Below are 12,505 nucleotides of genomic sequence, written 5' to 3' on the forward strand. Positions count from 1 at the left end.
ATAAATGATTGATTGATTGATTGACTGATTGATTGATTGATTGATTGATTGATTGATTGATTGATTGATTGATTGATTGATTGATTGATTGATTGATTGATTGATTGATTGATTGATTGATTGATTGATTGATTGATTGATTGATTGATTGATTGATCGATTGATTGATTAAGCTCTACACAACTATATGTCGTCCTCAGCTTGAATATGCATCTGTTGTCTGGAACAGCACGAGCAAAACAAACCGTAAGCTTGTAGAAAGGGTCCAAAATAAGTTCATATCTATCTTCAACCATCGCTTTGGCGATAGTAGTAATTATAACCCTGGATCGCCCTCTTCATTGACGCTATCATGCTTAACTTCCAGGCGGAACAAGGCTGATATTCTCTTCCTCTTTAAAATTATGCACGGCATAGTGTCTTGTGGTGAGCTGCTACAACATGTTCGTCTTTATGTGCCGCAAAAGTGGACCAGGAAACATGATACCTTTTGCAACCCCAATTGTCTGCGTGTCTTGTGCCCTGTGTTCCGACTACAATGCACGTACAATCGGTACTCGGATTACCTTGATATATTTAATGATTGCCCTACTCTGTTTCGCAAACATGTCTGTGAGTTTGTATTGGCGTAACTGCCAACTTTTCTTATTCGGCATTTGTCTTTTATCCTTGAGTTCATGCACTTAAATGACTTTCATTCCGTAACTTCAACATAAGCTATCCTTTCGTTTTTTTTGTATTTTGTATTTTATTTTGTATTTGAGAGATGTGTACTTTATGTTTCGTGTGTTTCTGTTTCCGTGCGCCAGCACAAAGGCCCCCCCGGCTGTTCCTGGGCACGCAAATAAATGATTGATTGATTGATTGATTGATTGATTGATTGATTATTATTATTATTATACTCTGGTATTACCCCCAAAAATTGAAGGGTTACTTCAAAAACGATTAGTGCAAGGGATCGTTTCTATAAACCTTGATGTTGAAAAGGAAACAAAAGCCACTTTGAGTTTATTATACCCCAACCTTTCGCCTTTTCGTTTTGAATTTTTGGGTTCTATACATGTTCTTTTTCTCTCGGTGTCTGAATAGTTTTACCAAATGACGGCCCTATGTTTTTCGAGAAAGAGTGGCGGAACGTGAAGCGAAACTCCTACAGAGCATCCTGCGCCCTCGATAATGTTTGCATACGTTTTAAAATCTGAATTGCCCAGTTGGGCATTCCGTAAAATTGTGCCTTTCTGTCGCTGTGCTGTTTTGACGCTGTGCTGTTTTGTCAATGTGCTCTTCCGTCGCGTGCGCTTTTGACGGCGTGCTGTTCTGTCGCGTGCTGTTTTGTCGCGTGCCCTTTTGACGCCGTGCTGTTATGTCGGTGCTCTTCTGTCGCGTGCCCTTTCGTCGCGTGCTGTTTTGACGGCACCCCGAAATTTCGGGAGTACATTTGCGACTTGGCGTAGAGGCTCACTAAGGGGGGACTTTTAGAAATTGCACTCCCAAATGAGGGAAAGGGGGAAATTGTGTTTTCTTAAATTCGTGATTACCTCCTTCACCCGTTCATATTTTCAAGTGATTTTTGTTGATATATGTAGCCCTTGAAATATCTAAAAAGTAGTTTTTTTTTATTTCGCCGCAACCAACAGTATCGAGGTGATTCCGCATTCAGGAAAAAAATTGATGTTTCTAAAGATTCTCAAATAAATCTTTCACCGATTCATTTATCCAACTGATTTTAGCTAGGATATATTCTCATACAAATGCAGAGAACCATTTTTACGGATTTCACCCTACAACGCCGCTAAAGGGGCCAAATTGTTTTTAAGAAATGACATGGCTGACGAGCCAAAAAGGCCCGACAGGTGATGTCCACGCCTCGCTAAACTGCTCTTTCAAACGGTTTCAGATTTCGTTAGCACATTGCGATTACGGTGTTGGAGGTCAATATTGCTGAGAATATACAAAATTCCCTTTTTGGGAGAGTGAAAAGCGGTAAAATAGTTTCTCAGATAATTTTTTTATCGCACGCCATTTGAGGTATTGAACTGGTTTTTGTTGGGATAGGTAACTTACTGAGGTATCTAAACCCCGTTCTACAACAGTTTTCAATGACACCCCCCCAATAGAGACACGCAGGATTTCGGGAAAACATTGTATTTTTACACATTCGTCAATAAACACACAGCGAGTTGATATATCCCATTCGTTTTTGCTTGCAAATGCTGCCCATCCAATTGCCCAAAAATCAATTTCAGGATTTTGTCTTAACATGCGGATAAAAAGGCAAGCGAGGTTTTCTAATTTACACCCCTCTGCACAGAAAATTCAGCTGACTTTTCTCGCGTTTGCATAGCGCTCGCCATCTGTTGGCACTTCCTGCAACCACACGCCTCCCGTAGGCAGCCTATGTTACTTATCATAAAACTGTACGATAAGCATCGTTCATATCTGCTGAGATAGCTACCGATGAGCATCGTTCAAATCTACTGAGATAGCACTTCCCATGAAGAACAACACCCCTTCACGCAGTCGGCCTCCATCGTTTGTTCCCAACGCAATCTGCGAATTCATGTTGTGTCTACAACCTGGCACTCTCCCTCATATCATATTAAGAGTGCAAGCAGAACAACCTCCCCCTTCTTCCATCCGTAATCCCCCCCCCCCCCCCTCGAGCTGTGGGAGACTAAGAGCCATCTGGATGTCCAGACAATTCTTCCTCCATAGCGGAGGCTGCCCGCGCATCACATGGCTTTCTCAAATTGGGAACCATTCCCACTTCACCGGCTCAATAAAATGTTTTTCACTCACTGACTCACTCGCTCGAGCGCACCATCTTGGTGCAGTTTGTTTGGCGAGAGTTGCAGAAAACAATGAGTGCCAGTCGTCTCACATTACCACGACGCGCCTGTGGTTGGAGCCAATGTATTGACAGCAGGCAGGAGCTCCCGAGCGTGTACAACTCCGCGATGAACTATTGAAATATGACAACTAACAAATAAATGAACACGTGTTATACCCATTAGTGTCATTAATATAATGGTCCACCCGGGCACCTCCGGGTATTACCGCTAGTCAATTCATGCAACTGTTTTTTAGATACCCCGTCTCTCTTTCAAAATGAATGCGCTATGAGCACCAGACATTTTCTCGACCTGTTAGGCTTGTACCTAAGCTCCTTGTACATCGAGTTATATGGTGCCTTGTTTGTAGAAAAAGATGGCATTAGCATTGGCTCCTGCATTGCACCTGTTTTTGCGACATCTATTTGGCAAAGGGAGCCCGTGTGTTGGAGGGGAGCCTTCAGAAGGTTGTATGCTTCAGGTACGTGAATGATTTCCTGGTGTGCGTGGCTTCTGGAGGTGACACTGAAGGCATTGTGCAGACTGTGTTGGATGTGTTTAATGAAGTGCATGAAGGGTTTGATTTCACTTTCAATTGCCCACTGTCTTCAATACTTCGACTTCAAAAAGGGGCACACTTGCTGGGGTTACCATACCAGGAGAGAAAAACTGCTTCTTCCTTCTGATTCTGCGCATAGTAAATTAGTAAAGCGAAGCATAGCCAGAGCATGCCTAACGCAGGCGAGAAAAAAATCGTGTTTTCATGCCATGGGCCAAAGCCTTGATATGCAAAGAGCCAAGCTCAGAAAAGGCGGCTATTCGGCAAGAGTGATCGGTTCTGTTAGAAGAACGGTTATGCCCGTGTTGTGTATAGAAAACAGTCGACGTGTGAAAGGCGGGATATACGTGTGGTGGTGATACCGTATATTCATGGTTTGTCATATCGTTTGAAAAAAATAGGGGGCAGACATGATGTACAGGTAGTTTGTACTGCGCCGGATAAGGTTGGAAACATGTGCAATCTGGCAGATAAAGCGCTGGAGACCAAAAAAAAGGGGACTACCAAAGATATTGGTTGTGGTGTGGCGGACACATGCACGTTTGGGAAGTGCTCTGTTGGAATTGTACACAATGTCCCGCTTACTTGCAAAACGGCATGCATAGGGCAATCAGGACGATGTCTCAATGAGAGGCTGACGAAGCACCGTGCGCTGTGCAGCAGACAGCTGTTCGGGCAACCTTGCATACCACTGCGCCAAGTGCAAACGCACTACAGATTTCCCAAACACGAAGGTGCTCTTTAAATCACGGGACAGAGTTACAAGGAAAATCTGCGAAGTATTTTGTATGGTTTCGGGCCTCGAGGGTGAGTGCGTCAGTACTCCGTCAGTCTCGCTGCTGGAAAGTTAGAGTGTCGAAAAAAACAGTTGCATGAATTGATGAGACACGCACGCGCACTGGGATGCGATACGAGGTGGCAGGGGTATTTATACGTTGTCTTGTTGATTAAACGTTTCACAGTTGCTACTAGCGCATCTTCCGTTTCGTGTGGTCGTTTTTTTCCTTTTATTCTGTGGTCGTCGAATAAAGTTGAGCGCGCTATATTGATTGATTGATTGATTTTGGGGTTTAACGCGCCGACGCAACGCAGGCGATGAGGCGCGCCGTAGTGGAGGGCTCCGGATTAATTTTGACCACCTGGGGATCTTTAACGTGCGCCGAAATCTCGCACACACGGGCGTTTTTGCTTTTCGCCTCCATCAGAAAAGCGGCCGCCGCGGCCGGGAATCGAACCCGCGACCTCGTGCTCAGCAGCGCAACGCCTTAGCCACTGAGCCACCGCGGCGGGTGAGCGCGCTATATTCCAAGATGTTGTTTCCATAGTCACAGTTCCTAAGATTTTAAACTCTTTAGGTCCTGGCAGTTTTCTGGCGAAACTTCCTTTAGGACGTTTGTGGTTTACTAGAACGTGCACAATCGTTCTTAACATGGAATGGGGGATCAGCAGCTCACCTTTTTTTGTTTTCAGCGATGTGAGCTCGACAAGGATTTTACTTTTCAGGTAGTCAAGGGGTAGCAAGGCGGTCCATCAACTTTTAAGTTTCCCCAGAAGGCAGCAACGCATTACTAGGATAAAGTAAATTTTAGCGAATTTTATGAACGTAAACGGCACTCTTTGTCTTGCCAAGCTTTATCGTTAGGCATACATGAGCCCCATAGCTTTGATTTTAACACAAAGTGAAGATTTTGAAATTTGGTTACCTGGTAAGGCTGTCGAAAAAAAAACAGATGAAATACATTGGCACGCAAGCTTGAACGCGGTGAAAATGATTAGGCAATGACATTCTTGCGTGAGCCATCGAATGGAGGATCTCGGCAAAGTATGCACGGCTCTGTGGCCAGAGGGAGCGGCCGAGGTGCGGATAACGACGCAGAAGGGATACTGCGAAGGGAGAGTAGAAGCTAAAGAGGCTAGCTGCCGCTGCCTCGACAGGACTTGCGCCCGCCGCCACCACCCGTTCGCGTTCCAAATCCGAAGAAACGGAAATGGCTGCGACTAAATGCCGATACTGGCGGGGAACAAAAGGAGCGGCAGGCAGCCGCCGCCACTGCAAAATTGAGCGCACGTGATTACTGACACGGTTAGATGGCTAAGCTCGGCTGCAACTGTGAACGAGAAGCGGGGGACAAACGCCCCGTTGCTTGCTTTCGAGGCCGTAGCAGGGCTTGCGCTCTGGTTAAGCCTTACGTTCGTGAGGGAAAACGACGGGATGCTCGCGCATTCCTACATACCCTACAAATAATTTTTTTTCGTCTGTTCATCTTCATCGCTAAATTAAGTCAGCTACACATTCCTATCATGAATATAAATTTTCCTGTTCTATCAAACTTATGATACATTCATTCGCCAAAATCTATGCTTGTTAATTGCCTGCACGGCTGGCGCTACCTTATGGGTCTGCTCAGAGTTTCTGGTGGCTACTTGGACCTTCGGCCCAGGGGCTTCAATAGAAAGCCAGCCATTATAAGAGAACTTTATTCTTCTTCCCGCAATATTTTTTATCACTACCTCCACTGACTCGCCGTTTATTTCTACAGTGTTCAATAATTCAGCAGTTTAGTTTTGTGCTTACAGCTGACGTCGTCCACTCGCTCCGGCAGAGCTTCGTCGAATAAACAGACAGTATGAACTGCTGCCGAAAGACAATCAATTTCGGCAGCCCCTGCCAGGTACCTGCATCTGCTCTTTCCTCCTACGAGGAATACACTGGAAGTATTTGCGAAAATGTATTTGGGAATTTCAAAGGTGGGTTTGGTACGTTGTAAGCTAGGTTAGAACGGGAAAGTCAGGTGTAAATGAAACGAGCGATATTTCGCGTTGTTGAAACGAAGAGATGCTTGTTAGGTTCGCCGAAATGCGATAAAATCGGCCGAAATTATGGCGTTGCTAAATGTAGCCGAAAACAGGAATGGCAGATTTCAGAATCCTACTAAGCGGTCCTGGCGGGATGGCGGCCGGGTTGAGGGTAGTTGATTGGGTTACACAGAGACACCGACGAATATTTTCACCTTTAGCAAGCCAAAAAAAACACTATCGTTAAAAGCGCCGCAACGCTTAGCTACCTATAGTAACTGACCGGCATACATTCACATCTCATTCCAATGTGTGGCTATCTTCTACGGCGGCAGTTTGTTCCGCCTCAACTGTCACTTTGGCCGACCTGCATTGATTTTAGCCATTTGGATACCACATACCAAAAGGAAACGGGCATTATCTCATGATGTAACTGGCAACGCGTGCATCCAACTTCCTCGAAATTTACATGCTTTGGCGAGGATGGAAGATCGGTAATCAAATTTGGAAAATTCACAGTGAAAAAAGCACACAATCACGCAAGATATTTAAAGAGAATTTGTCACCTTCGTAATCAACGGCGAGTCCGAAGATCTTCAGCACCCAGTAAGTTCCTAGGCAAGGCGTAATAGACGAAATGAGCTTGAGATTTCTCGGCGCGTAGAGGTAGTTTCCGAGCGGAGACTCAAACCCTTCAACCATCTGCCACGGCACGAACAGGCTGACAGGGAACCAGTAGACGATCGCAAACGTTGTGGCCAGGCTCGCTGAGGCGGAGAAAACAGACCATCAAAGGCAGAAAAAATTACGAGACCACGCTTCTATATCGTATGTAAAAGCAAGTGATCCAACTCAAGCAAGAGCTACCCAGGAGATCTACAAAAATTTGGATGGGGCAAAGGGTGGACTCAGGTAGCACTCGATAGACGAGACTCGAGGTCTTTGGGAAAGGCCTTTTTTCTGCAGTGGACACAACCAGGCTGATGATGGTGATGATTATGACAATAACAAAGTTCGTGTTGTGAGTCTATCAGAGAAGACGCGTGTCCTTTAAATGTTCTTTTTAACCTAGCAAAGCACAAGCTCACAGATATTTACTGGCAAGAAGGTGTTTTTATTGCCCCTTATCTGCCACAGGGCACAAGAAACATGAAGAGACTATGTAGAAAACAGTCGATAAATAAGGTTTTCTTACCTGTCCTAAAGAAGCTAGCCACGAGCAGGGCGTGCATGGTACACAGACAGGAGAAGAGAAGGAAAGTGAATGCGAGGGGTCCAGCGTCAAGCACCTCTAGCGGGAAGTAGGCGACGCCCTTGTGGCCAGAGAACGTCATAAGCACGAGGATAATGGCGCCACTTAGGGCACCCGTCATGACGCCCACAGCCAGGTGACCGAACCAGTAGGCGGATTCCAACAGCCCTGAAATCTGCATGACTTTCTGGAGTCCGGAGAAAAGAACGCGCTCCATATTAAGAAACGCAATGGGCATGTTGAAAAAATTCGCTGCGTCAAGCGAATTAAATAGGTTGTTTCGACACGGTAATACAACTCCGGCTTTTGTTTGTAACTATGCTGAAAGACTACACTTGAACCATAATTCAAAGGAATGCGTGATAAGTTTGAAGCAATGCAAGCTTGGCAGCTCTGCGACAGATTCCGTTATCGCCAGCACAGAGTGACACCGCATGATTTGGTCGTGAGATAGATACGCCTTCCAGTTCCTGCTTTTGCTTTTGCAGCGATTTTCTTCAAAGTCGCTGTATTGTGAGTTTATTCGTGCAGTTGAAAACAAGCCACCCCACAGCCCGATAGAGCTCGAATGACGTCGCTCAAGCGGGCAATGTTCAGACTTAAAAAATACACCAAAATCTTTGGGCAAGTGTATACGTTAGCTGATGGGCGAGTGCAGCAATCTTTGTCTGAGGTTCTTTGTGATAGCTTTCTAATGTACTTAATGCGCTTGTTGACAACGTTCTGAAGGAATCTTCAATTATGAGAAACATCGAATAGAAGTGCTACAGGGTCCCGATTTTGTGAGAGCAGCTTCGTTGTTCAAAGCACCAGAGTAAGCTCTCATTAAAGCCGAACATATTATCTAATGTCACGACATGATAAACTTTTCTAAACTGTCTCCCGGTTAAACTGTCGCACTCCCTCGACGATTTGCCCGTACTACATGGGCATTTCAAAACACAGCAACGAAATTTCATTGTAAAGTACTCGAACAAACTGAAGTTTTCAGTGGTTGTAAACTGTAAACGAGCTCGTAACGACAGCAGCAAGCCAACACGACCTCCATACCGAAACCTGTGCGACGAGTGGCACTATCTCGTTGCTGCTCTGTGTTCCTTACTCCCCTTGTTTCTATTTTTACCTTTGCTGGTTGGCGACTTGACGGCCAACCTCCTGTGAAGGGATTACGATACCAAGCAAGGTCGCGGCTGTGCGTGCTGGGACGGTTCGTTGCCCCCGAAGAGCCTTGAACCCGAAAATTCGTCTGCGCGACGGTGGCGACGGCGAGATGTCGAGTTCGGCTGGCGGTAGTTTCGTACGCATTGGCATACACGCTTGCGTGTTCGTTCGGAACTTCAACCGTTTTCTCCACCGTTTTTTGTCATAAAAAGAATGTGCAGTATGTTTCACGGGCATTTAGCTCGCTATGCAAACTGTAAGCCCTGCCTAACATGCGTTTGCTTTTGCCGGCCTCCGCCAATCGCAGAGCATTCTCGAGTGACATCATAGGTTCTGTTGCGGAAAATGAGCTGGTTGGTCGCATGGTCATTTCCTTTTTTCCTAATTATGTAGCTTATTTGAGCGAAGTTTGCGTTATAAGCGGTGTCGTTATGGTTCTAACGAGGCAATCTTTCGAATGAACCAAACTTGTGTTTTCTCTTCATGGCTCCTTTAAGCTGGGACCAACGTGTTGACTAACGTTATGTTTTACGGCGCTGTTCTCGCTCCTAGCGACAAAGCGATTGTTTTCTATTTATTTATTTATTTATTTATTTATTTATTTATTTATTTATTTATTTATACTGCAGCCCGGTTACGGCTATATCAGGTTTGGGTACGATGGTATATGTACAATGCAGATATAAAAACACACGACTGCAGATCGAAGCTTTTGCCAGATTTCAATGCTTCTCTGGTCATGAAACTCCCGGCAAAGTTTCGTACGGGGACAAAGGCTACCGCGAGTGGCGCCACCGCAGATCGGAGGGCATCGGGCGGCCGCCGCTGCTCTGTAGCCAGACCGGCAGTCAGGAACGCAGTAGCAGCATGCCCGTTCGCACCAAATTGTTTCACCACTCACAAAATGATAAGTCCATTTGAGCGGCCCATGACACGTTAAGCCAAAGCGCACTGCTGATGAGGCGGCGAGCGTCTGTTTTATCTTACTCCGTGATGCGTTCTCTGCCAAACGCGCTCTGACCACACCCCCGGCTGCCTTCCGATCAACACCAGCGCCGCGGCGCGGCAGCGTACGAAGCTCTCCCATGGCGTGATGGCGAAGTTTCATGACCAGAAAGGCATTGAAGGACTCTGCTTTTGCTTACGGGGCATTCGGAATGAAGCGCTGTGACCAGCGTGCTGCTATTCAAATTACGACAGGTGCACTCCCCGGGGCACCCACCCTTAGTCCAGCAGCCTCTTCTGAAACGGCGGCGCTGACTCGAAGACAGAAGGGCACGCTGTACGAGAGGGCCAGGAAGAGCAGCACTTTCTCTCTGTAGCCACGGATGTCCAGCGGCAGCGCGGGCTGCGGGAACTGCCGGGTGTACACCTGCCGCGAACGGAGTGACGCGCTTAGCGCAAAAGTAACCCGGCTCTTCTTTATCGCAATATTGCAGCTGAGGAGTAACGCAAGAGACGCCAATTGTCGGACAAGTAGACTATAAAGTTTACTAATTCTGACCACGCACTATCAAGGGACCTTTACTAGGCGCACGCAGCGCTAGTGGAACGAGGTCTCAAACGAAGCGAATACACGGCGAGAAAGGAGGAAATCTTTTGTTGTAAAGTGAGAGAGGGCGGGAGGAAGGCGGAGAAAGAGTGGAACTGAGAGAGAGAGGGAGGGAGAACTTTTTTCGCACAGAACTAGAGAGCTTGGGTTATCACTGCCGTGTTGGTCACCTGGGATATTTTCGTTCCCGGCGGCTGTTAATATAGCGTTAAAGCTACGTAATGTAGTAGCCGTATACAGTCCGGAGCCGAGCGCGTTCCAGGCAGCCGTGTTCAAAGATGGCGTCGTCAAGGTTCATCATGTCGCGCGGGTACGAAAACCGTGATAGTTATGCACCAAAGCGTTCGACGCTGCACGTCACGTGTTCACCCACTACTTTGCGAGGATTAAAAAACAGTGACAAAACAGCGAGCTAGCTGCTAGCTGCAGGATGCCTGGAGAGCTCTGCCAGGCAACCCCTTAGCACGGTGTCGCTGCTTGCACGGACTTGATGCTGTCTGGTTAACGTGCCTGGCTTCGATGGCGTGGAATGGGCGGATGCTATTTTCAGCGTAAACAATTGTTACTGCGTTAGCGATCTTGAGCGAAGGCGTTTTCTCATAGGCTCTGTCTTGTGTTACGAGCTTCAGGAAAAAAATGACTGTGTGCCCGTTCGCAGTTTTCAAGTTCAAATGAAGTTTAACTGGACCAGCTCTACGGTACACCTGTTTTCTCGTTTGCTATACTGTAAAGCATCCCCACAGCCGGCGGAAAACAAGGCAAAAGGTACAGACACTGTTGATGTGCCTTCAATTGTTCCTCCAAAATTACTGCCTGCGTCTGGACCAAAGGCTGCGTGCTCCCTGTTTGCAATTGGCTGGAATACCATGACGCATTTATCCCTCGCGCAGGAGATGTTACGGCACTCAATATTAGTTTTTGTTCGCGAAAAGTTCATGTGGGAATATTTCGTAGACAGGGCTTTTTTTTTTTTTTTTTTGCTCTCCATCGCCAGAAATGAACACTCATCGCGAGGCTTAAGCGCAGTAACTTTTGAAGCCGTTTAAGAAGGTTTGGCGCAAGAATCATAGTTTTGACCATTTTTCAGTAAGCAAACTGTGAGCATATATAAAAAAATAGGTTTTGTTTTTATGAGAGTTAGTAAAATAACGTAAGTTATTCGTAGCTTCCGTAGGTCGTATCATGCACGCGGATACTTCATTGTAATCCAGTTCGAGCCAACGAAACTGCGTCCTCATCCCCCAACTGCAGTGCGTCTAGCAACCCTGGCTTCTACTGCAACGGGCAACGTTCAGACATCAGCTAACAATGACGGCGTCTACAGCACCGAAACAACCACTCACGCGGAGTTATTTTAAAAGACGCTCATTTGCCTTGGCGCACAGAGCGCCGTAGCAACCTCGGCGTGCACGGCAACGCGCGACCCTGAAATTTCACGCAAAACTGCTGGCATGCCCAAAACATCCTCCTTTCGTCTCTACAACTTCGTAAGTGTACACCCGCCCAATTTTTTACCAATATCACGGGAGCGTCGACCGTTCCGTCGATCAGCGCCGTATGATGGGTTGATACGACAAACTCGGAGAGTGTAACCGCATGCGCATTAAGCAAAGGCCGCTGTTGTCGTCTTCTGCTAGGCTGCTCCAAGAGCAGACAACCACCCCCTATTTTTTTATTCGCTTATCACACTACCCTCCAAACCGCCGGTAACGGGCGAAGAGGGCAAGTGAAAGCGAGTGGAAACAGCAGTACGGGGTGGCTGTGTGCTCTTCGAACAGCCTAGCAGACGACAGAAGCAACGGCCTTCGCTTAGTGCGCATGCGGTTACTCTCGCCGAGTTTGTCGTATCACCCCGTCATACGGCACTGATCGACGGAGCGGTCGACGCTCCCGTGATATTGGTAAAAAATTTGGTGGGTGTACAAGTTCATCTCTGGTATGTCTGGAATATTTCTGATTAAGCCTGCTCACTTACCGTGTGCCACAGTTCCTTTCTGCGCGCGTTTCGGTCAACGAGAGCCAGGTGCATCGTGTCAATCCACACCTGTGTCTTCTGAATCAGTTCTGCATAAAGCAGATCACCAAGCGCTTTGAATCTCCACGACGCCTTAACGCAGAGTATATGAAAGTTGGTCATATATATATCAGTGTTATTTCCTTCATTTAAACGGTGGAATGCGTGCCCCCATTACATCTCGCTGAAGGGCATTTCTATGCTCGGGGACAACATGAGAACGGCAACGGGAGTTGCCTCTGTGCTTCATCCCCGCAGCCGGATGTTACTCCGCGTGGAGCAAGTAGGGCGTTACTGGGAATATTTTGAACATGGCCGGAGCCGTTTCCGTGATTTTTTG

At 46.8% G+C, this 12,505-nt stretch overlaps 1 protein-coding gene across 1 annotated transcript in view; it reads right to left on the reverse strand.

Moving 5' to 3' along the window:
* The window catches only part of LOC144167872 (phospholipid-transporting ATPase ABCA3-like), a 148,433-nt gene extending 140,874 nt beyond the window's left edge, over nt 1–7,559 (reverse strand). The window contains exons 1-2 of the mRNA XM_077697018.1: nt 7,382–7,559; nt 6,753–6,953 (exon numbers count right to left, since the gene is read on the reverse strand). Of these exons, the coding sequence (XP_077553144.1) occupies nt 6,753–6,953; nt 7,382–7,559 (379 nt within the window). The remainder of the gene's footprint in view (nt 1–6,752; nt 6,954–7,381) is intronic.
* Nucleotides 7,560–12,505: the final 4,946 nt, after the last annotated feature.

This window comes from Haemaphysalis longicornis, unplaced genomic scaffold, assembly GCF_048455015.1.
Source record: "Haemaphysalis longicornis isolate Haplotype H1 unplaced genomic scaffold, Haemaphysalis longicornis Haplotype H1 scaffold_2, whole genome shotgun sequence".
NCBI classification, from domain to species: domain Eukaryota; kingdom Metazoa; phylum Arthropoda; class Arachnida; order Ixodida; family Ixodidae; genus Haemaphysalis; species Haemaphysalis longicornis.